The sequence below is a fragment of the Melozone crissalis genome, unplaced genomic scaffold (genome assembly GCF_028551555.1).
Source record: "Melozone crissalis strain CALT ecotype California unplaced genomic scaffold, PUWL_Pcris_2 ptg000187l_1, whole genome shotgun sequence".
Classification (NCBI taxonomy): Eukaryota; Metazoa; Chordata; class Aves; order Passeriformes; family Passerellidae; genus Melozone; species Melozone crissalis.
In genome coordinates this window covers 2,060,062-2,085,642 of record NW_026535952.1, presented here as the reverse complement: position 1 = coordinate 2,085,642, position 25,581 = coordinate 2,060,062, and the positions used below count along the sequence as shown (strand labels likewise).

General features: G+C 44.5%; 1 protein-coding gene and 1 long non-coding RNA gene across 5 annotated transcripts in view; both read right to left on the bottom strand.

Moving 5' to 3' along the window:
• RUNX1 (RUNX family transcription factor 1) overlaps nt 1-6,757 on the bottom strand; it is a 90,465-nt gene extending 83,708 nt beyond the window's left edge. For all 4 annotated transcript variants that reach the window (XM_054293739.1, XM_054293736.1, XM_054293738.1 and 1 more), the window contains exons 1-2: nt 6,488-6,757; nt 771-927 (exon numbers count right to left, since the gene is read on the bottom strand). In XM_054293739.1, coding sequence (XP_054149714.1) covers nt 771-927; nt 6,488-6,757 — 427 coding nt within the window. The remainder of the gene's footprint in view (nt 1-770; nt 928-6,487) is intronic.
• Nucleotides 1-25,581, bottom strand: part of LOC128948978 (uncharacterized) — a 517,990-nt gene that overhangs the window by 206,765 nt on the left and 285,644 nt on the right. The gene's annotated exons all lie outside the window — the stretch shown is intronic.

The window sequence follows — 25,581 nt, the reverse complement described above, 5'->3', positions numbered from 1 at the left end:
GAAACTTTGTGCACCTGCCCACTCACAGGCAGCATGTCAGGTGCTATTTGCAGCTTCCTAATATTTTAATGTAGTCCACTCTACGTCAGCTTCAACTCTTATTTGTTATTTATGCTCCAAAAGCCTTTTTATTTCTACCAGTAACTACTGGTTCTGGCAGAAATAAATCAGATTTTAAACCCCTCTGTCCTGCCTGGTCTGTCCATATTGCAGGAGACAACAAGTGCCGTGACTGTTGAATTTTGAGAGGAAACAAGGTCAGAGAAAGAGCCTTCAGCAGGTCAGGAACCTATGGAATTTTTAGATCTAAGCGTGAATTATTTGTATTTTTAGCCTCTATTTTAGACTCTCTCTGTTGCAAAAATCAGTTTTTGCAGAGAGTGCTGGGGAGCCCTGAGATGACCACAAGCTGAAAATTCTCATTTTACACTGAAAATCTGCCACTTAAACCTAACCACGGGTAACATCGTGCTGCCTAAATTAGCAAGGGTGGCTTCCAGAGTCAAAATATCACTCTCTGGGTGGCTTTTGATATTTTGTTTCCCAACGGGATTTCACCGCTTAAAAATCAGCGGGACGCGGGAAACCGGGCGGAAAGGCGGAAACCCGTCCCGCGCCTTTGGAATGGAACTGTGCTGGGTTTTCCAGCGTTCCCTGGTGGGTAACAACTCCCAGCTCCTGTCCGGGGGCAGGAGATGGAGTTGGAGATGGAGTTGGAGATGGAGATGGGGATGGAGATGGAGATGGAGATGGAGTTGGAGCCCACGTACCTCTGCCGCTCCTGCCCACGAAGCGCAGGTCGTTGAAGCGCGCCACCTGGTTCTTCATGGCGGCCGTGGCGTTGCGCAGCTCCGCCGAGTAATTCTCGTCATTCCCGGCCATCACCGTCACCAGGGTCCCGTCGGGGACGTCCCCCAGGGCCACCACCTGCGCCGGCAAGAGCAGAACCCTGAGTTTGCTTTGTTTCATTGAGAGGTCAAAGCAGGGAGAAGAAGCCGCGGTGAAAATCTGGGTGGGCCAAGCGGGTGTTGGGAATCATTCCAGATCTGCTGGGATGGGAATTCTCTTCTTCCCCCCAAAGTGTTATTCTCTTTGTTATTCTCTAATCAAGGATTTTCAATTTGATTACAGAAATTGAGCTCTGAAATTATAAATCCCACGCCTGCACGCTGCTGAATGGTAGCGTGGTGGTCGATTTGTTGCTGCACTGAAGTGTTTTCCTACCTGGATAAAAAATTCTTCTCCCCTGGAGAAGAATTTAAAGAAGTTCTTAAAAAATCCTACAAAACCTGGATGCATCCAACATCTCATAGACAAAAACAGGGAAAAGGGAAAATCAGGGCATTCCCCTGCCATGCAAATATTGAATTTAAGGGAATTTATGCCAGGATTTTGAGCTTTCACAAAGTTTCTCAAGGGTCCAGGGCCAGTTGTCTCTGACAGAAATACTTTAAAGCTTTCAAATGCCAACTTTGGTGACAAGAAACGGGAAGAAAAATCTTAATTCCCAGGAGAACTCCAGAAAATTTCTGGAGAACCAAAGCTCTTAAGATACTGAGTTTTAAAAATATCATTATATTACCATAACTTTTATTCTTTAAAATATCATTATATTACCATAACTTGCGTTCTTTAAAATATCATTATATTACCATAACTTATATTCTTTAAAATGCACCTTTTTTTACTCCTCATCGTGGATTTTTACCATTTTAAACCTGATTTTTCCCAATGGTTGGACAGAAATTTTTCCTCCTTGATGCGCCTCTGAAACACCCAGCAGGATGTGAAATGAAAAAAATGCTCTGAGATGAAAAATACAGAAAATGAGCTTTCGAAAATCTCTGTAATTGTCAATAAATAAATTCAAGTAGCAGCGCTCGATGGTTTGATTTATATCAGGAGCTCTTAACAGAGCTGCCCAAGCAGAAATCCAGAGCAAGGCTGTGGAAAATCAGGCCTCAATCAAACGTTTAATCCCAATTTACTGAACAATTTCTTTCTTTCCTTCAGGAGCATAAAGCAAATAATTTTCAGGCCTCGCCCTTGAGTGGATGGATGGAAATCATGACCTGAACTAAGGACTTTTCCCTTTCCCCAAAATATTTGTGCTCCTTGGTGCCAGAATCCATCAAACCTTTGGGAACACAGGATTCGCTAGGATTTTGATGAGAAATATAAAGATTTCTGTACTTTAAGATTCTGATTTTTTTTTTTAACTGTTCACACTGGTTTAATGGTGAAAAATTTAATTTTTCTTGTAGCTCCTTGGATTTCCCAACCAAATTCAACCTGCTGGAACTCCACGGACATCTGGGATCTCTCTCCGCGTCCTCTGCCAAAATTCAGAGCTTGAATTATTTTGTCTGATTTTCTTTAGAACCCATCGCTGTTTCCCCAATTCCATGGCACCACCACCACAGAAACGCCCCCAAACCCCCCAAAAAAACAAACCCAGAGATGAAAATCCAGCTCGTTTTTAATTCCTCTTTTGCCTCTGGAAGAGGAACCGGCCCCGCATTGCGTCCTCGCAGTTGCAGCTCGAGATTTTCCTTCCTCTTAACGTTTTCTGACTTCAGCCCAGGCAGTTACAATTGGCTGAAGTTTGTCACAACCTGACTTTATTTCTCTTTTCTGATCTGTTTGCTCTTTAAAAACAGGATCAGCAGCTCCTTTTGCTCGATCCGGCCCTGGTTTTTATTCCCTGGCCACGGCCACCTCCCAAAACATGAGAGAATTCCCCATTTTCAGGTATTTCCCAGCTTTTTTTTCCCCACTGGAGGCTGAGCTTTTCACTTCTGTCCTCTCCCTTTGCTCACCCCTAACCCTGATTTTCACTTCCACATGCAAAGCTAAAATCTCTGGGTCAAAATTCCCTCTTTACATCTTGATTTCAGCTTCCTCTTTCCCCGTTCCTCCCCAGCCCTGATTTTTGGGTTTTTGTTCTCCTCTCTGTGCTGTAATTTGGTTTTTTTTGGGCCAGCACTCAGCTCGGCTTTTCAGATTTCCCTGATTTTGGCAGAAATGAGGCCCTGCTGGAAATGCTGAAGCTTGGAAATCCTCACAAAATCAGCAACTCTGCAGCCAGTTCTTAAAAAAATCCTACAAAACCTTTATGCATCCAACATCTCATAGACAAAAAACATGGAAAAGGGAAAATCAGGGCATTCCCCTGCCATGCAAATATTGAATTTAAGGGAATTTATGCCAGGATTTTAAGCTTTCACAAAGTTTCTCAAGGGTCCAGGGCCAGTTGTCTCTGACAGAAATATTTTAAAGCTTTGAAATGCCAGCTTTGGTGACAAGAAACGGGAAGAAAAATCTTAAAAACGAGTTGAAAACTGGCCCAGCCCAGAAAAGAAACTGGACTTGAAAGTCACAGACAATAGAAACAGAAATACAAATATTTACATTAGAAAAAAGACTAAACAGATAAGCTGGGACTTGTCACTGGAGTTATCAAGGACTTGCTTGTACTTTTTACCTCTAAAATTTGTATTTCCCGAGGAGCAAGAAGAATATCAGGCTTGCAGTGCTGTGGAGTATCTAAATTTACTTCTCCTGCATCAATTCATCCAAACTGGCCTCTTAAATGAAGATTTGGATCCCTAACAGCATTTGAACAATGAATTTATATGGCACCTTATTGGTTATTGCGAATTATTTTTTAAGTTCCTCAGAATCATTCCTAAATTTAGGAAAAACCAATGAAAATTGATCACTTGGGTTTGGAATAATATCCCAATCCTGCAGATTTTTTAGTGGATTTTTCTAAATGTGAGGAGAAAACCTCTCTGCCTGCCTCTTTTTATTCCTACAATGAATAAAAATAACAAACACTTGATGAACCCCAGCTCATTTTGTCAGCTGCAAACTAAAATATTGCCAGCAGAGGAATGATCTGAGGTGAATTTTTTTTTTTTTTTCCCTGGGCCAAACAATCTGAAAAACGCTGATTTTTTAAAAATGGCTTTGCAAATAGTTAATATGTAGAAGAAAACCACTGAGATGTGGCAAATCCTTTCGGGGTTTATTTCTGAGCCGTGCATGGAGAGAGAATTTGGGAGTGATGAAGATGAAGAACACGGAGGCAGCAGGTGCCTCCCAGCCCACCCTTCCAGCCTCTCCTAATGAAAGCTCCTCCTAATTTTCGGGTGGGTTTGATCATTCATTTTTATTTTTTTTAATTTTATTTTCCGGCTGTTTATTTCCGGGCGGAATTATCCCGGTTTTCCAATCTCCTGGAGAAGCGGAGTTTGGAGCGGGGTGAGCGCTGACACTGCTGGGGGACAGAGGAGGGAAAGCGGCTGCGGGAATCTCTGAAACCCCCGGGAATTTTTTATTTATTTATTTTTTTTTCCAAGGGAAATTTCCACATCATGGCTGCATTCCCAGGGAGGGGGAAGAGCCACCTCTCCTGTCCTTCCTCCGGGATGTCACCCGGATTGGGATCCCCCAGGAAAAAAATCGGGATTTCTCTCATCTCCCTTCCCGGCGGGGCGCAGCGCTTTTCACTCCCGGATTTTTCCAGCAGGAAAACTTCCCGGCTAATTACGAGCCCGGTGCGTGGGGACGAGTGTAATAATTAATCTAAATGTGGGAATTTAGGAAGTGACCCCGTGATCGGTTCCTCCCTTTGCCCCGCTCTTATCTGCGGAAAACGAGAGCAGACACAATAAAACTTTTCCCTCCTCAGCAGGAATTCCCGAGGCTGAGCTGATTCCCTTCTCCCTCCTTTCTCCTCTCCCCAAAACACAGGAAAAGCTCCGGTCTGGTGGCCTTCAACACACACACACACATATTAAAAAAAAAAAAAAATTAGTTATGCTGAAGCAGCCGGGGTTTAGTGACCGCAAAAAAAGCTCGGGCTTGGCAAATCCCGATCCTAACTCAAGCCCCGGGGCTCCCAGGAGCTGCGTGTCCGTGCGGCTCCCGGCTCGGATAAAAGGAGAAGAATTCCCTTTTCCACCCCTCGCTCGAGAGCCAAATTTCAGAGAAAACAGCGAGTTCAGGGAGTCAGCCACAGTCCCGGGTCAAAAAAGGAGCGGGGGCGAGGGGAGGAGGAATTTACTCCAAGGGAGAGGGGTTTTACTCCAAGGGGGAAGGATTTACTCCAAGGGGGAAGAATTTACTCCAAGGGGGAAGGATTTACTCCAAGGGGGAAGGATTTACTCCAAGGGAGGAGGATTTTACTCCAAGAGAGGAGGATTTTCCTGCGAGCCGGGTAACGGGAAGGGAGGAAAGCGCCACAAGCATCCCCCGCACTGCTCGGGACAGGCGGGAGCCGGGGATGTTCTCTCCCATTCCCTCTGCCCTTCTTTTCCCGGATTTTCCCCCTTTCTTTTCCCGGATTTTCCCCCCTTCTTTTCCCGGATTTTGCTTGGATTCAGCAAGGGACTCTGCAAACGCGGGGAGAATTCCCAGCGGGCTGCCCGGGTTAGGCCGCGACTTTTGCTGTTGTTGAACCGGGCCGGTAAAAGAGGAAATGCGGCGTTTGGGGTTGTCGCCGGGCTGTTCTGTGGCGTTTTGTGCCTCGGTTGTTTTCTGGTGTTTTGTCCCTCCGAGAGTCCCTGGCAGGGGAAAGTCCCGGGGCTGCGGGCGGGTGTCCCCCGGGGGTGGCAGCGGGACAGAGGGACACAGGGACAGAGGGACAGAGGGACAGAGGGACACAGGGACACAGGGACACAGGGACACGGGGACAGAGGGACACAGGGACAGAGGGACAGAGGGGCACAGGGACACGGGGACACGGGGACACGGGGACAGAGGGACAGAGGGACACGGGGACACAGGGACACAGGGACACAGGGACACAGGGACAGAGGGACACAGGGACCTGCCACCACCCTGGGCAACTTCTGGGGGATCCCGGGGCTCCTCCAGCTCCGGACTGCCCTTGTCCAGCTGCGGCATCTGCGCCAAACCCCGCGGGGCCGGATTCTGGATATAAAATGCATTTATTTCTGTTTTTTCACCCTGAGCAGAGTCGCCTGTCACTGCCTGAGCTCTGAGCGGGGAGAAGAGGGAGGCAGAGGCTGCAGGGAGATTTTCCCGGCCCTTGGCATTCCCCTGATCCTGCCCCGAGCGCGGCCGGGAAGGATGGAGAGAAAGGGGAAAGGGATGGAAAGAAGGAGGGAAAGGAAAGGATGGAAAGAAAAAGGGAAGGGATGGAAAGAAGGAAAGGGTGGAAGGAAGGAGGGAAAGGAAAGAATGGAAGGAAGGAATAAGGCAAGGAGGGAAAGGAAAGGAAAGGAAAGGAAAGGAAAGGAAAGGAAAGGAAAGGAAAGGAAAGGAAAGGAAAGGAAAGGAAAGGAAAGGAAAGGAAAGGAAGAAGGAGGGAAAGGATGGAAGGAAGAAGGAAAAGTAAAGGATGGAAGGAGGGAAAGGACGGAAGGAGAGAAGCGCGGAGCGAGCCGGGAGCAGATCCAAGCCCCCATCCCCGCATCCTTCCCGGGCTGTTTCCCCCCCATCCCCACCCGGCACCTACCTTGAAGGCGATGGGCAGCGTCTTGTTGCAGCGCCAGTGCGTGGGCAGCACGGAGCAGAGGAAGTTGGGGCTGTCGGTGCGCACCAGCTCCCCGGGGTGATCCGCCAGGACCTCCACCATGCTGCGGTCGGCGCCGCGCAGCTTCCCCGGCAAAGCCCCGCCGTGCTCGGCGCCGGGCAGCGCCAGCGGCTCGCTCATCTTCCCCGGGCTCAGCGCGGTGGAGGGCGGCGTGAAGCGGCGGCTGGTGCTGGTATCTACGGGGATACGCATCACAACAAGCCTTTAGAGCCACACGACACCTCCGCTGGGTTCCTAGCGAGCGGCCACGCGAGCGCAGCTCCTCAGCGAGCCGCTCTCGGGGCACCAACATAAACGGGAGCCCCGCTCCCGGCGCTGCCAAGCGCCCCGAGTCAATTTGGGGTTTGCTGGCAGCCTCAGCCCTCGGCTCGCTGGCCCGGCGGAACAGATCCCGTTAATCCGATAAACCGCGGAAAGCGAGCGGGGCCAAAGCTCATCCCAAAAAGTAAAAGCAGGGAGGAGAGCGAGCAGCGAGGCGGTCGGGAACGCGCGCGGAGCCTGCGCTGCCCGGGTCCTTCCAGGTGATTGCTCTCTCCCGGTCCCGAGAGAAACCAAAAGGCGCCGGCGTCTTCTGGAGGCAAAAATCGCTCTTGGAGGGAAATTCGGGGCTGTTCCTCGGAGGAGGCGGATCGAGAGCTCGGCTTGCTGAGCAAAGGTCAGCTGGCTACAACTGGGTAGAAATTCACGGCCACACACTCACGCACACGCACATCTACCGGACTTCATCAAATATTTACAATAGAATCTGTAGAGAATTTAAACACAACAGGAATCCATTAATGTTCTCCGCCAGATTTTCTTTTTCTTTTCTTTTTTTTTTTTCTTTTCTTTTAAAGCAGCCTTGAAAATGAGCTTCAGTAGTTTGCTTGGCGTTGCTCTAAGAGCGCTCGTGTCATGACCTTTCAATCATTCTTGCGCAAAAATAAAATAAAAAAAAAAGAAAAAAAAAAGAAAAGAAAAGCTCAGTGCATGGCATTCAAGCTTCAAATCTCTATCTTTGGTATAACGCCTTTCATTCATTTAAAGAAAAGTCAGAGCCGATCGCAAGCGCCGGAGCTGAGAGGTCCAACAGCTGCAAACTCGGGGTTGGGGATGTTGGTTAAATTGTGGGTTCTCTCTGCGGTTTTGTGTGTGCAACAGCGCTCTCTCTCTCCCGCTCACGTCCTCCTCAGCAGTCAAACCAACAGTCTGCAACAACTTCGGCGCTCGGTGCCAATTATCTTTTTTTTTTTTTTTTTTTTTTTTTTCTTTCAGTATCTCAGGCAGTCTTCCTCTAATTCGGCCACAGGAACCGGCTGCTTAACAATATTTGAACCGCAGCAGGTGGAAGGCTGCTTTGGCAAACACGGCTTTCCTCCCTCTCGTCCTGCGGGATGGAGCCCGCCGCGCACACAGAAACCCAAAATCACCGGCGACAGCAGAAAAATAAGAATTAAAAAAGCGAAAAAAAAAAGAAAAAAAAAAGAAAAAAAAAGAAAAAAACCCTTCCCGCTCAGGGAAATCTCTACTTTTGAACGGGTGCAATCTTTTCCTTCCGCGAAACGAGGCGGCGGCGGGCGGGGGTGACCCCAGAGCGGCGGCAGCGGAAAGCGGCGATCAAAGCCCGGAGTTGCCGGAGCTCCAGCGGAGCTTCCCGCGGGCACGGAGAGTTCCTGCCGGGCCGGGCCGGGCCGGGCCGGGCCGGGCCGGGCCGGGGTGGGATGGGGCGGGATGGTGTGCGCGGGGCGGGCGCGCCCGGCCGGCGGCCGCCGGGCTGGCTGGAGGTGGCCGGCAGCGAGTCGGGGCGGCGGAGGCGTGCGGAGGAATGTCATTCCCCCGGTGCTTTGCATACGGGGAGGGCACCGGCCAATCACGGCCCTACCGGGGCGCGGCCGCGGGCCGGGGGCTCCCGGAATCGGCGGGGACGCCGCGACCGCGCCTGCTCCCCCGGGGCTCCCGGACAGCGGCAGCGCCGCTCCTGCGACCCCCGGCCGTGCCCGTGAGGCTCAGCCTGCCCGGCCCGGTGCCCGCAGAGCCGCAGACACCGCCCCGCCACCGGCCCCGCTCCTCCCCGGGCCAGCTGCCGCCGCTCTCTGCTCCGAGGCTCTGGGGGGGCACCCGGGGGTCCCGGACGCGGCCAGCGCCGCTTTGGTGTCCCCGCCGCTCCCTCGGTCCCTCTGGTTTGTTGGGGCGGTGGCGGCGCTCCCAGCCAGGGCCATCCCCGCCAGCCTTCCTCCTCCTCCTCCTCCTCCTCCTCCTGCGCGCAGCCCAGCGCGGGGACAGCAGCGCCGGGGACAGCTCGGGCACAGCCACACGGCCACCAGCGGGTCGCGTCGCCAGCCGCCGGTCGCTGTGAGCCGCGGAGCCGGGAGCGAGGATGCTGGGGGGAGGTGGGGCTGCCGGCTCGGGCTGGGGTTTTTTGCTTTCGGTGGCTTTTAAAATTTTTTTTTATAATTTTGTTTTTTTAAATTTCTACACTCGCCGATTCCGCGAGCGTAACCCAAACCGGGAACGGGGGGGATCCCGACCAGTCCCCGCCGCGCTCTCCGCGCTGTCTTTGCGCTTCCCTCCGCCAACTCTCACCCTGCTCGCCCGCCGCATCCCCACCCGCCAGCCCCGGGCGGCGGAATGGATGGATGGATGGATGGATGGATGGATGGATGGATGGATGGATGGATGGATGGATGGATGGAGGTGGTCTCAGGGACCCCCGGGGCCGCTCCGGTCGGGGCCGCGCCAGGGGCGGCGGGGGCGCGCTGGGTGCAGTTCCCGCCGTGGCCGCTGGAGGGCGCGCGCCGCCCGCCAGCCGAGCGGCACCGGGGGGGGGGGGGGCTCGGGGAGAGCCCGGGATTGAGGACCGGGATTTGGGATTTGGGGTCGGGATTTGGGGTTTGGGGTTGGGGTTTGGGGTCGGGATTTGGGTTTGGGAGCGGCCGCTGCGGCCTCGGGAGCTGCGCCCACCGCGGTCCCTCCTGAGACCTCCCGCATCCCCGGGACAGCGCTCCGGGATTTGGGGTCGGGATTTGGGATTTGGGATTTGGGATCCAGAGCGGCCACCGCAGCCTCGGGAGCTGCTCCCACCGCGGTCCCTGCTGTCCCCACAGCAGCTGAGACCCCCACGGGAGCAGGGCATGCTCGCCTGTGCCGGGAGCCGCTTTGGGGACGGGTTTTGCCTTTGATGCTGCGGCGTTGAACGCAATTAAACCGAAATTAAAACATCATTAACGCGGCGGGGAGAGCTCGGCTCCCGCTGCGGGGACAGGGATGCGCCGGGATCCCGAATTCCCGGCAGGAGCGAAGCTTTTCCCTCATCCCCCGGCTCCGGTGTCGCTGTCCCGCTGTCCCTGTCGCTCTGTCCCTTGGGGGGCACCCAGGGATGCCCATCCTGGCACTGCCCGGGGGCATTTTCGCGTCCTGTCCCCCCAAAAAGCGCCCGCCCGCCGCACTCGCAACAGGTCCCTGCTTTTGAACAGCCGAATTTGGCGCTTGAACTATTTCAAGCCAAGTTCCTAAATTTTTTTCTAAGTTTAAAAAAAATTTCTTAATTTTATTTTCTTTTTACCCCGTGTTTTCCACTTTTTCTCTCCCAAATTGAATTTTCTTTTCTATTTTAAGGGGGAAAAAAAGGAGAAATATGCAGGAGAACGGCAGCTGCAAACCCCAGCTCAAAACCCATCTGGGCTCTATTAGTGGCTGATGACTTTTTACGGGCACGGCAGAGATAAGAGGAGTTATTTTACTGATGTGCATCCATCTGCTAAAACATGAAAAAACAGCGTTTAATTTTTTTTTTTTTTGGTTTTTTTTTTTTTTTTTGTTTTAGTCAAGAGCGGGGGAGGATTTTCTATTTAAATTCATTAATATTTTCGGCTGAGTTTCACTCCCTGCTTTGCATCTCGGCTCACTTCGAGCTCCCTGTAAACACGAAATAAACGCGAAATAAACGCGAGATAAACGCGAAATAAACGCGAAATAAACACAAACGCGCCCCAGAAAACGCCACGATTTAGCAGAAAATCCACAACATTTCCATTTTTTTCCCATAAAATCCCGGCGTTATCAGGATTTAACGTGGGTTAGAGGCGACAATTTTCTATTTCACTGCTCGGAAGGGAAGGTGAGGAGTTAAATCAGAGCGAGCAGCCAGGGCAAACACCGCGGGGAGGAGATTTTGGTATTTTGGTGCAGATCGAGCTGTTTATTTTACAGCCCCATTAGCACCGCCCGCACCTGGCTGCGTTCGGTTTTATTTGGGTTTTTTACTTCTTTTTTTTTTTTTTTTTTTTTTTTTTTGCAGTTTAATGGGGTTTTTTTGTGGATTTTTTTTTTTGCCGATTCTATTCATCCTCTCCATTCTAATTTAATTTTTGCGTGATAAAGAGAGCAACCCTCAGTGATGCTGATTGTCCTCGTGTTGCTCGGGAAAAATGGGAATGAAGCAACTTTGGGGAATGGGAAATGATGCTAAACTGATGCTGCTTCTCCCAAAATGGGGTTTTTAGCACCCCTAAATTTAAGACAGGGTTTTGGGATCGCTTTGGGAATTGTTACAACTTCCCCAATTTGTATTTTGACACCAATTTATTGGGGAAACAAACCCCAAGGGAATTTCCATCCTCCACGGAATCCTCGAGCACAAAATCGGGATTTTGTGCTCCCACACCGCAACCAGGGAAAGCTTTGGAAGCGCCAGAGAGAGGCAGCAACAATTTCGGGGGGAATTTTAACAACACAGGTCAATATTCCCTGGCCAAGTTTTTCCCTTTTGCACCTGAATTCTTTTAGTTTATGCCCCAAAAATCCCTGATCCTACAAATAATTCATTCATGGAGCTGCTGGTTCACTGCTAGAAGCAAAACACGCTTAAAACACCATTATAAATGTAATTTTATCGCGTTGTTGAATTATCCCTGCAAGTATTTATTGCTTTGGAGCCACTGCCTGAGCTGAAAAAAAATTCCTATAAATTAAATAAATTATTTGGGGGTTTTTAATGAAATACTGCACGGGGAAAAGGGGACAGACAAGAAAGGAAAAGATGATTTTTGTCCTGATTTCCTGCGCTGGTGTCTCACACCCAATGGGAAATCACCCAAAATGCCACCAGGAATGGGGTGGGACGGGTGGATGGGAATTCCCTGACTCCCGAGCATCGGGAAGTGCCCCAATCCCTGCAGGGATTTTGGCTTTGATCTCTGTGACAGCCCCAAATCCCTCCGGGAGCAGGGAAAGTGCCGGAGCTCGTCCCAGGCAGAGAGAAACGACCCCAAAAATCGGATTATTTGGGGTGCTGGAAAAACCTCCCAAGGACTTGCAGCCCCTTTAGGACCCTCAGCGAATAATGGTGCTTAAAATCCCAAATCCTTTAGGATCCTCAGGGGATGACAGTGAGTAAAATCCCAAATCCTTTAGGATCCTCAGGGGATGACAGTGAGTAAAATCCCAAACCCTTTAGGATCCTCAGGGGATAATGGCTAAAACCCCATCAGTTTTAGGATCTTCAGGTGATAATGGTAGGTAAAATCCCAAATCCTTTGGGATCCTCAGGTGATAAGGGCTAAACCCCAATCACTTTTAGGATCTTCAGGTGATAACAGTGGGCAAAATCCCAAATCCTTTAGGCTCCTCAGATGATAATGGCTGAACCCCATTGCTTTTAGGATCCTCAGGTGATAATTGGTTAAAACCCCATCATTTTTAGGATCCTCAGGTGATAATGGTAGGTAAAATCCCAAATCCTGTAAGATTCTCAAGTGGTAACAGTGGGTAAAAACCCAAACCCTTTGGGATCCTCAGGTGATAATGGTGGCTAAACCCCAATCACTTTTAGGATCTTCAGGTGACAACAGCGAGTAAAATCCCAAATCCTTTAGGATCCAGAGGTGATAATTACAAAAACCCAATCACTTTTAGGATCCTCAGGTGATAATGGCAAAAAACCAATCACTTTTAGGACTCTCAGGTGATAAAAGTGGATAAAATCCCAAATCCTGTAGGATCTTCAGGGGATAATGGCTAAACTCCAACACTTTAAGGATCCTCAGGTAATAATGGCTAAACCAAATCCCTTTTAGGATTTTCAGGTGATAATGGTAGGTAAAATCCCAAATCCTTTAGGATCCTCAGGTGATAATGGGGCTTAAAACCCTAAAGCCTTTAGGATCCTCAGGTAATAATGGCTAAACCCCAATTGCTTTTAGGATCTTCAGGTGATAACGGTGGGTAAAATCCCAAATCCTGTAGGATTTTCAGGTGATAATGATGGGTAAAATCCCAAATCCTTAGGGTCTTCAGGTGATAAGGGGTAAAACCTCATTGCTTTTAGGATCCTCAGGTGATAATGGCTAAAACCCATCACTTTTAGGATCCTCAGGTGATAATGGGGCTTAAAATCCTAAAGGATCCTCAGGTGATAATGGCTAAAACCCCAATCACTTTTAGGACTCTCAGGTGATAACAGTGGATAAAATCCCAAATCCTGTAGGATCCTCAGGTGATAATTACCAAAACCCAATCACTTTTAGGATCCTCAGGTGATAATGCCTAAAACCCAATCACTTTTAGGACCCTCAGGTGACAACAGTGGATAAAATCCCAAATCCTGTAGGATCTTCATGTAATACTGGCTAAAACCCATTTGGTTTAGGATCCTCAGGTGACAATGGCTAAAACCCCAATCACTTTAAGGATCCTCAGGTGATAACAGTTGGTAAAACCTCATCCCCTTTAGGACCCTAAAAGCCCTTCCCATTCTTCACCAGAGCATTTCCTTTCCCAACAGGACAATCCACACTCTGAATGTTTTGGGAGGTGAATGAGGAGTGGGGAATGATTTTCCCAAATTTTCTGCAGCTCTTCCCTGAAATGGGTGGGATGGACACGGACCCCCACATGAAGGGAATTTTCTTTCCTCATTTCAGCGCCCCCATCCCTCGGAAATTGCACCCCAAAGTTCATCCCTTGACTAAAACTGGTGGGAAGGGAGAGGGGGACAGGCAGGGAAGGACAAAAAGAAGGTGGGAATAATTTAAATGGGAATAATTTTAATGCAAATTATGGTAATGGGAATAATTTTAATGGAAGTAACCTTAATGGAAGTAGTTTTTATGGGAATAACGTGAATGGGAATAATGTTAATGGAAATCATGTGAATGGGAATAACATGAATGGGAATCATTTTTATGGGAATAATGGGAATAGGAATAATTTTTATGGGAATAATATTAATAGGAATAATGGCAGAGGTCACCAAGGAACTTCCCCCTTGGATTTACAGAACTGCTGAGAAATCGCTGGGGGGAGGTGGAAACTGGGAGAAATTTCTGCTGCAAAAATCCCTTTTTGGGGTTTGTCCTGGGTGGGTTTGCTCCTCCCCCTGTGGGACTGACGCCTCAGGTTTGAGCTTTTCTATTTTTCCCATTCTGTGCTGCTTTGGTGTGTGGGTCTGGGTTCATATTATGGGATGGTGAGCTCTGTGCACAAACAAAACAATTCCTGCTCCAGCTGGGGACTGTGGTATTTTCTGGGTCCCCCATTATTGGGAGGAATGCTGAATCTGACTCCATGCTCTCAGAAGGCTAATTTATTATTTCATGATACTATATTATATTATAGAATGTTATACTAAACTAGACTAAAGAATAGAGAAAGGATACAGACAGAAGGCTACAAAGATCCTAATGAAAACTTGTGACTCCTTCCAGAGTCCGACACAGCTTGGCCGTCATTGGCCAATAAGTAAAACCAATTCACATGTTGGATAAACAATCTCCAACCACATTCCAAGGCAGCAAAACACAGGAGAAGCAAATGAGGCAATATTGTTTTCCTTTTTCTCTGAGGCTTCCCAGCTTCCCAGGAGAGGAATTCTGGGCAAAGGGATTTTTCAGAAAATGTGACGGTGACAGCTGGGCACCAAGGACAAATGAGCCAAATCTCAGCCCAGGAGCACAAACCCCGTGGGCTGGAGAGAGAAAAACAAGCAGGGTGGGACTGCCTGGGCTAAAGCTGGGATGGGACAATGAACTGCAAGGTGCAAATGGAGCAGAACTGATCCCAGGGACAGCCCCTGTGCCCGGCCGTGCATTTTGGGGCCATTTTGGTTCATCTTGGGTGCAGCCCTGGCTGGGCTCTGGTGCTGCCCAAGGTGCATCCATGGAGGAGATGCTGTGAATAAATCCCTGCTTTATTCTTTAGCTCTGCCCAGCCTCTGCACGAGGCATCAGCTCAGAGATGTGAAGGCATCACTCTGCAGCTGGGACAGATTTTTCCCTTCCTCAAGAGGAATTTGGGTTCTTGGAGAATCGTAAAATCATGGAATAGTTTGGGAAGGAATGGATGCTAAAAAGCATCTCATTCCAACACAACCCCGAGCTCCACAGCACATTCCTGATGCCAGGCATCACCTCAGGAAGGGGGAGTTTTGCTGGGCATTTCAATGGTCTCAGGATTTCACCACAAAGAAATGGAGACGAACATAAAACATTGGTTCTCACTTCTCTGCCCCTCAGCTTTTATCAGAGCATTAGACAAAGTTCTGTCTGCAGGAACCTGCTGAGAAATCAGGCGCTGGTGAGGGGGCTGAAAGCAGCACTTTTGCAAACATTCACGGAATCAAGGAATGCTTTGGGTTGGAAGGGACATTAAAACTCACCCAGTGCCACCCCTGCCATGGCAGGGACACCTCCCACTGTCCCCAGTGTCCAGCCTGGCCCTGGGCACTGCCAGGGATGCAGGGGCAGCCCCAGCTCATTGCGTTTGCTGGTAATGCTCCAGTGAAGGCAGGAATGGTGAATCTGACTCCATATTCTCAGAAGGCTAATTCATTATTTTAAGATACTGTGTTATATTAAAGGATACCATACTAAATAATAGTATGAAACTATCCAAACTTTGATTAAAACTCGATTATTTCAGGGCTCTGCCACAATTTGATTGTTTTAGGAGACTCCTGAGCTGAGGAAGTGTCTGAGAGTTAAAGCAGGAATTTCCAAGAGATTCGTATCCTGAATTTTCTCATTTCCCAGGGAAATTTAAAGATCTGGGGGTACCAGAACCCCAAGGATAACCCCGGACACCCAGAGATGGAGAAATTTTGGATTTTTAGGGAAGAAAACTCAGAATTTTCATCCAAGTCCCTGTGCCTTGGTGTTGCTGTCACTGAGATGAAAATTCTCTGCAGATCCCAATTGAGGCTGGGATAAATCTGGAGGTTTCCAGGATTTGGGGGGAATACGGAGCAAAATATGAACTTGAATTTCAGGGGGAAAAAAAATCCCCATTGGTGAGAGAAATCCCATCCTAAGGGAGGATCCCACAGGGGCTGCACTTCCAGGGATCCTCTGGCAACCCTCACCAGGAACTGGGACTAAAAATGTGGGAATAATGGGAATGATTTAAATGGGAATGGTTTAAATGGGAATAATTTAAATGGGAATAATTTTTATGGGAATAATATGAATGGGAGCAATTTTTTATGGGAATAATTTTATCTTGAATAATGGGAATAATTTTTATGGCAATAGTGTGAATGGGAATAATTTAATGGGGAAATTTTAATGAAAATAATTTTTATGGGATTAATTAAAATGGGAATAATATTTTTGGGAATATTTTTAATGGGAATAATTTAATGGGAATAATTTAAATGGGAATAATTTTTATGGGAATAGTGTGAATGGGAATAATTTTATGGGAATAATTTTTATGGGAATAATGTGAACGGGAGTAATTTTAATGGGAATAATTTTTATAGGAATATTTTTAATGGGAATAATTTAATGAGAAGAATGTGAATGGGAATATTTTTAATGGGAATATTTTTTAATGGGAATTTTTTTTAATGGGAATGTTTTTTAATGGGAATATTTTTTTAATGGGAATATTTTGAATGGGAATAATGTGAATGGGAATAACTTTAATGGGAATCATTTTAATGGGAATCATTCAATTGGGAATCATTTTTATGGGAATCATTTTATTGATGATAATAATATTAATGGGAAGAATTTTTATGGGAATATTTTTAATGGGAATAATATTTATGGGAATAATATTAATGGGAATAATTTTTATGGGAATAATTCTAATGAGAGTACTGCTAATGGAAATCATTTTTATGGGAAGAATTCTAATGGGAATAATTGTAATGGGAATTCTTCCTTCTCCTCCTGGGGACAATTCCCATTAAGAGAATTCCCATTTTTCTGGAGTGGTTGGAGCTTGCTGGGTTTGTCCCACCCCACATCTGCCCCAGGGTTCAGGGAGGGGAAAATTCCCATCAAAACCTCGGCTCCCCTTTGTTCCAGGTGGGATCTGAGTGCCAGGATGGGATCAGAGGGAGATTTGAGTGCCAAGATGGGATCAGGGAGAAATTTGAGTGCCAGGATGGGATCAGAGGGAGATTTGAGGGCCAAGGAGGGATCACAGAGGGAGATCCCTGTGCCAGGATGAGGTCAGACGGAGACTTGAGTGCCAGGATGGGATCAGGGGGAGATTTCAGTGCCAGGGTGGCATCAGAGAGAGATTTCACTGCCAGGGTGGGATCAGAGGGAGATTTTAGGGCCAGGATGGGATTTCAGTTCCAGGATGGGATCAGAGGGAGATTTCAGTGCCAGGATGGGATTAGAGGAGGATCTGAGTGCCAGGATGGATTTCTGTGCCAGGATGGGATCACAGAGGGAGATCTCTGTGCCAGGATGGGATTAGAGGAGGATCTGAGTGCCAGGATGGATTTCTGTGCCAGGATGGGATCACAGAGGGAGATCTCTGTGCCAGGATGGGATCACAGAGGGAGATCTCTGTGCCAGGATGGGATCTCTGTGCCAGGATGGGATCACAGAGGGAGATCTCTGTGCCAGGATGGGATCCCTGTGCCAGGATGGGATTAGAGGAGGATCTGAGTGCCAGGGAGGGATCAGGGGGAGATTTGAGGGCCAGGGAGAGATTTTAGAGCCAAGGAGGGATCAGAGGGAGATTTGAACACCAGGATGGGATCAAGGGGAGATCTCAGTGCCAGGATGGGATCATAGAGGAAGATCTGAGTGCCAGGGAGGGGTCCCTGTGCCAGGGAGGGATCACAGAGGGAGATCCCTGTGCCAGGATGGGATCAGGAGGAGATCTGAGTGCCAAGATGGGATCAGGGGAGATTTGAGTGCCAGGGAGGGGTCCCTGTGCCAGGGTGGGATCAGAGGGAGATTTTAGGGCCAAGGAGGGATCAGGGGGAGATCTGAGTGCCAGGATGGGATCGGGGAGACATTTGAGTGCCAGGATGGGATCGGGGGGAGATTTTAGGGCCAAGGAAGGATCAGAGGGAGATCCCTGTGCCAGGATGGGATTAGAGGAGGATCTGAGTGCCAGGGAGGGATCAGGGGGAGATTTGAGGGGCCAGGATGAGATCCCTGTGCCAGGATGGGATCAGAGAGAGATCCCTGTGCCAGGATGGGATGAGAGGGAAATTTCAGTGCCAGGATGGGATCACAGAGGGAGATTTCAGTGCCAGGATGGGGTGCCTGTGCCAGGGAGGGCACAGAGTTGGTGCAGGGAGAGGGAAGGAGCAGCCCAGCTGATCCAGGTGGATCCCACACTCCGGGTGGGGATCCTGAGGCCCCTCTGGAAGGGATTTTTTTTGGGAATTCTGTAGGGATTTCATCCTCTCTGGTGCCTCCTCATCCCCAAACTCCAACCCTGAGCTGCTTCTCTGCTCCCTGAATTCCCCCTGGATCGTTTCCAAGGGCTGCAATTCCGGCCCTGCTCATCCCCTTTCCCTTCAGCCTTGTTCCAACCCTGCCCTAAACCCCTCCAGACCTTCCAGAACGTTCCGGAACTATTTTTATTCGTGATAAAAACCTCCCTGAACGCAGCTCCAAGCAGTGCCCACCCCTTTATACAGGAATTTTGCCGTGGGGTGACCAAAGCTGAGCAGGATCAGCCTCAGAGCAAATCCAGGTCCTGTTTCCAAATTCCAGATGCTGCACTTGACAACCACAATGTGCTGGAAATCAACTGCAAAATCATTTCAGAGCCTTTAAATCTGATTTTCCTCCAGTTTATCTGCACAGTGATGAAATCAGGGACTGTAACTGCCCTAATTTGAGCTTTTTTAGCCAGAAAAAAAGAACCCTGGCAGGATTTTTAGGTGGGAATAATCTGAATTATCGTCAAGAAATCAAATCTGTGCGCGGCAATATTTAACAAATATTTGGGTTATTCCCTGCACAAACCACCTCTCCTGAGAGCTTTGGAATATTTGATTTATCTGCTGGATCTGCAGTGTCCTGGGGAGCAGGAATTCCATCTGGACACTCAAAATCCTTGGGCAGAGATTTTGCTCCAAAACCCTCAGCAGGGTTGGAAATTCCAGAATATTCCAGAACTATTTTTATTTATAACAAAAACCTCCCTGAGCACAGCTCCAAGCAGTGCCCACCTCCTTGTAAAGGAATTTTGCTGTGGGGTGACCAAAGCTGAGCAGGATCAGCCTCAGAACAAATCCAGGTCCTGTTTCCAAAACACAAAATCAACTGTAAAATTCATTTTAGAGCCTTTAAACCTCTGTTTTATATAACATTATATGTATATATATGTTAAATAATAATTTAAATATATTATGCTAATTATATATATATTATGTTATATAAAAGAGATATTTAATTAATTATTATTTGACATACTATGTATTTTATATATGTGTTATTATATTTAAAAAATACGTTTTGTTAAATAATAATTAAATCTCTATTTTATATAACATAATATATGTAATGTTAAATAAAAATTAAAATATATTATGCTAAATAATAACATATATAATATATTTTGTGTATATTAAATAATTATTAAATATCTCTTTTATATAACACGATATATATAACATAATATAACATATATAACATAATATATATTAATAATTATTATATTATGCTATATTATATTAACAATATGTGATATATATTGTATAGATCATGTATATTATAGATAATATAGTATAATATAGTATACTATAGTATAATATAATATAATATAATATAATATAATATAATGTAATGTAATGTAATATAATGTAATATAATGTAATATAATGTAATGTAATGTAATGTAATGTAATATAATATAATATAATATAATATAATATAGATTTTATATAATACAATATAGATTTTATATAATATAATATAGATTTTATATATAGGTCTGTAAAGTGAGGTTAAAATTCCTATTTTTTTAATCCTACTGAAGTTATTTTGGACGCTCTGATGGGATTTTTAAAAATTTTCTTTTGTGAGGGAAGCAAAACTCCTCAATCCTGGAGGCTGAACCTTTAATTGGGATTAAAACCCATCAAATCTGGGATTGGGGACAGCCCTGGAACCCAAATCAACCAACAAATCCCAATCCCTCATCCTCTTTTTGCCAAATATTTCCAAATTTCCGACCATCTCACACGAAATTCCAGCACCTGGACATCATCTCCCCAAAAATGTTTGAAATAAAAGTGATTTTGTACCATTTCCTGATGAAGAAACCACAGCAGCTACAAAGATTTGCAAGGTTTCTTTCAGAGCAACAGAACCTGCAGGAAGCTCCTGATTTCCAAGGGAAATTCTGACTTTTAGGGGTTCTTTTTTACCCCCAGTTCTTGCTGGTAATGCTCGCTGCACAACGAAGGAAAACTTTGGGGAAAGAAAATGAATCTTTACCAAAGAAAATAAAGATTTTTTTTTTTTTTACCAAAGAAAATAAAGATATTTACCAAAGAAAATAAAGATTATTTACCAAAGAAAATAAAGAATATTTACCAAAGAAAATAAAGATTTTTTACCAAAGGAAATAAAGAATATTTACCAAAGAAAATAAAGATTATTTACCAAAGAAAATAAAGAATATTTACCAAAGAAAATAAAGATTTTTTACCAAAGGAAATAAAGAATATTTACCAAAGAAAATAAAGATTATTTACCAAAGAAAATAAAGATATTTACCAAAGAAAATAAAGATTTTTTTACCAAACAAATCTGCTTTCCCTCAGCAGGTACATGCTCCAGGAGAGGGGAGCTGCCAACCCAAAGTACCCAGGGTTCATTTTTAGGGTTCATTTTTAGGGTTATCTTTAGGGTTCAATTTCAGGGTTCATTTTTAGGGTCCGTTTTTAGGGTTCATTTCTAGGGTTCTTTTTAGTGTTCAGTTTTAAGGTTATTTTAAAGGTTCATTTTTAGGGTCCATTTTTAGAGTCCAGTTTTAGGGTTTATTTTTAGGGTCCAGTTTTAGGGTCCATTTTTAGGGTTCATCTTTAGGGTCCATTTTAAGGGTTATTTTTAAGCTTCAGTTTTAGGGTCCATTTTTAGGGTCCATTTTTAGGGTTATTTTTAGGGTCCGGTTTTAGGGTTTATTTTTAGGGTTCATTTTAAGGGTCCATTTTTAGGGTTCAGTTTTACAGTCAATTTTTAGGGTTATTTTTATGGTTCAGTTTTAGGGTCCATTTTTAGGGTCCATTTTAAGGGTCAGGTTTTAGGGTTTATTTTTAGGTTTCTGAGATGGCCAAACCCCATTTTTTGCATTTTTTTGAGATTCCTACAGGCCCTCCCCAATTCTTGCTGTTAATCCCCGACAAAGGGAAATTTGGGAAAGGAAAATCAAGAACCTTTACCAAACAAACCCAATCTTTACCAAACAAATCTGTTTTTCCTCAGGCACATGGTCCTAGAGACAGGAGCTGCCAACCCAAAGTGCCCAGGGTTCATTTTTAGGGTTATTTTTAGGGTTCAGAGATGAAAAAACCCTGCAGGACCCCCCCAATTCTTGCTGTAAATCCTCAATCCACGACAAATGAGAAGAAAATAAAGGATTTTTACCAAAGAAAATAATCTTGACCAAGGAAAATAAAGGACATTTACCAAAGAAAAGAACATTTCCTAAAGAAAAGATTTTTACCGAAGAGAATAAGGAATTTTTACCAAAGAAAATAAAGACTTTCTACCAAGTAAAATAACGAATTTTTATCAAGAAAATAAAGGGTTTTTAGAAAGAGAACAAAGAATCTTTACCAAAGAAAATAAAGACTATTTACCAAAGAAAATAAAGACTATTTACCAAAGAAAATAAAGACTATTTACCAAAGCAAATAAAGAATTTTTACCAGGAAAATAAAGAATCTTTACCAAACAAATCTGCTTTTCCTCAGCAGGTACACGGTCCAGGACACAGGAGCTGCCAACCCAAAGAGCCCAGAGCTCATTTTTAGGGTTTTTTTTGGGGTTATTTTTGGGGTTCAGAGATGCCCAAACCCTGTAGGACCTCCTCAAATCTTGCCATTAATCCCCACTCCACGAGAAAGGAAAAGAAAATAAAGCATTTTTACCACACATAATAAAGAATCTTTACCAAGGAAAAGAAAGCACATTTACCAAAGAATAGAAAGGATTTTTGCCAAAGAGAATAAAGAATCTTTACCAAAGGAAAGAAAGACTTTCTACCGGAGAAAAGAACAAATTTTGACCCAAGAGAATAAAGAATCTTTACCAAGGAAAAGAAAGATGTTTTACCAAAGAAACAAAAGTATTTTTACCAAAGAAAATAAAGACTTTCTACCAAGTAAAATAATGAATTTTTATCAAGAAAATAAAGATTTTTTAGAAAGAGAATAAAGAATCTTTACTAAAGCAAGTAAAGACTTTCCACCAAAGAAAATAATGAATTTTTACCAAGAAAATAAAGGGTTTTTTTGAAAGAGAATAAAGAATCTTTACCAAAGCAAATAAAGACTTTCTACCAAGTAAAAGAATGAATTTTTACCAAGAAAATAAAGGTTTTTTAGAGAGAGAATAAAGAATCTTTACCGAAGCAAATAAAGACTTTCTACCAAATAAAATAATGAATTTTTACCAAGAAAATGAAGGTTTTCTAGAAAAGAGAATAAAGAATCTTTACCGAAGCACCCCGAGGCCGCTCTTTTCCTCAGCAGGTACACGCTCCAGGAGAGGGGAGCTGCCAACCCAAAGTGCCCGGGGTTCATTTTTGGGGTTATTTTGGGGGTTCTTTTGGGGGTTCAGCGATGCCCAAACCCTGCAGGATCCCAGCAGCATCTGAGCCCGAGCAGGGCTGAGCTTTCCCTTCTCCCTCCCTCCCTCCTGCCCCAGAGATCATCATTTACCAGGAGCAAATTGAAAAATGACATCCAGCCATTCTCAGGCCGGGTTTTTTTTTTTTTCCCTCCCTCCACTAACCAAACTCACAGGAGATTTCCCATCCTCTCCTCTGCCTCCCTCTCTCCTTGTTTTTTTTGCCTCGGGCGTTTCTAGGTGAATAATTCTCATTTTAGCTCCTCAAATGATTTTTTTTTTCCCTGCTCGATTCCAGTTGAAGGAGGTGAGGGTTTGAGTTCAAAGTTGGGTTGGGTGGGAGAAATTTGGGATTTCTCCTGTTTGGGATCTCCTTCCACTAATTCATGCCACAGAAAATGACTTTTTTGTGAAGCTCACAATATTTTATAGGCCCTCACAGCACATTGGTATCATGGAAATATCTTAAATATTGAGGGTTTTTTTCCCCCCCCCCCCATCCTCATTCTATGGGAATAATTCCAGGGATGGGAATGTTGAGTGAGGAAATCAATTCCTAAAAGTGAGTCAGGATCTGCAAAACCTGAAATTCTCCTGCAGGAAAAGGGATTGCACCTCTCCAAGCTCTGGTGTTTAAAGGGAATTTGTCGTTCCTGGACACAAATTCTGTCAAATTTCTATGGAATTCAGCATTTTCTTGGGAATTTATGGAGGAATAAACACTGGGGTGAAAGGAGGAAAGAAAGGATGGAAAAACAGATCCCAAAGTGTCAAACCAAGGGCAAACGGAGTAAAATGGAATTTTATCCCGTTTTTTGCCCAACATCCAAAATGCTGCAGGCACTGAAAGAGGGAGGAAAGCGGAAAAATGACCAAAATCCAAATTAAATTCAAATTTCCAGAGCATTCCCTGCACTTGCTGATCCCTTCCCTCTTTGTGATTTAATAAAGGAAATCCAAATTTATTCCCTGACCTTTCCGACCTCTTCTTTCCCAATCTATTTTTCCTTCTAAAAATTGGGGAGATGACAATTCTGATATTTAAAGGGAATTTGTCCTTCCTGGGCACAAATTCTGTCAAATTTCTATGGAATTCAGCATTTTCTTGGGAATTTATGGAGGAATTAACACTGGGGTGAAAGGAGGAAAGAAAGGATGGAAAAACAGATCCCAAAGTGTCAAAATAGTGGATAAATGGGATAAAATTCCCTTTTATCCCATTTTTTGCCCAACATCCAAAATGCTGCAGGCACTGAAAGAGGGAGGAAAGCTGGAAAACGACCAAAATCCAAATTAAATTCAAATTTCCAGAGCATTCCCTGCCCCTGGTGATCCCTGGGTGATCCCTTCCCTCTCTTTTCCTATTTTTATAAGGGAAATCCAAATTTATTCCCTGGCCTTTCCCACCTCTTCTTTCCTGATCAATTTTTCCTTCTAAAAATATGTATACCTATAAAATTTTAGATATTACATAACATTTTATTATATAGTATAAAATTTGTTGTATTGTATTATATACATATTTTATATTTATGTAAATTTATATGATATATTTATAGTTATTGATAAAATATTTAGAAATATAAATATATGATATATTTATTTATATTATATAAATATAAATTATAAAGATACTACATTTTATATTTATTTACATAATTATTTCTATAATTATTTGTGTTTAAAAATATACATTATTTGTATTTAAATGTATTTTATATTTATGAATATATATATATAATTATATGTTTATATAATTATATAAACAAATTTATAGAAATGTGTATTTTATATAGTTACAAATATTTATATTGTATTATATTGTATTATATTGTATTATATTGTATTATATTGTATTATATTGTATTATATTGTATTGCATTATATTGTATTATATTATATTATATTATATTATATTATTACATATTATATTATTACATATTTTATTATATTATATTATTACATATATTATATTACATTATACTGTTACATATTATATTATATTATTGCATATTATATTATTACATATTATTTTATATTAAAACATATTATTTTATTATATATTTATTTTTTTTCTATTTAAAATCTATTATTTCCACTAAAACCTCACTTGCCAAACTCACAATTCCCTACAAACCCTGGAATAGGAGAAAATTTCAGCTTTTCCAGGAATGGCCAAAGCTGTTGGTTTGGGGGAGCAAATTCCATTTTCTGCGGTTTCTTTCACCATGGTGGAAAGAGGGACGATGAAAAAACCAGAATTTTGGGAAAAGCCCATCCAGAAACTCTTTGCTGTTGTGCTAATGGACAAGAAAAAAAAAAAGAAAAAGGAAAATAAAAAGACATAGGAAAATAATACAAAAAAATGAAAATAAAAAAGGAAAAGACAGCCAAGTTTGGTTGATTTTGAAAGGAAAAAAGAAGGAATAAAGGAGAAAAGCCAAGGAAAAGAATGGAAAAAGACGGGAAAAAAGCAAATCCACGAAATGAAACGACCCCAACTCTGCTTTTCTTCCCCACCCGGGGCTGTGACATCGTTTAAGTGCCACAGGAGGATTTGGGTGAAATTTCATCAATTGTCCCCAAGATGTTTCCTGGCCTTGGCAAAGCCCCCTCTGCTCCAGGGCCGATAAATCCTGGAGTTCCTATCTCCAAAACTCCTCCCGGCCTCAGCTTTCTCCTGGTTTTTATTTGAATTATTATCAGGTTTTTATTATCAGTTTTCACCTCCCTTTTCCTCTCTTTATCCCGGGGGAGCACCTTGGGGTATTTGCGTGGAGATAAGGAAAGCTGGGGCTGGCTGGGGACACCAGATCTCCAGGGAAAAGCAAATTACAGCCCTGAATTCCATGCTGGAATTCCTGCAGGAAATACCTGACTCCACTGGGAGTTGATAAGACTGAAGAAAAAAAGAATTTTCCCCCATTTTTGTTTGGTTATTTTGGGGATTTTAGGGAAAGCTCGTGAGGAAAATGCTTTTGG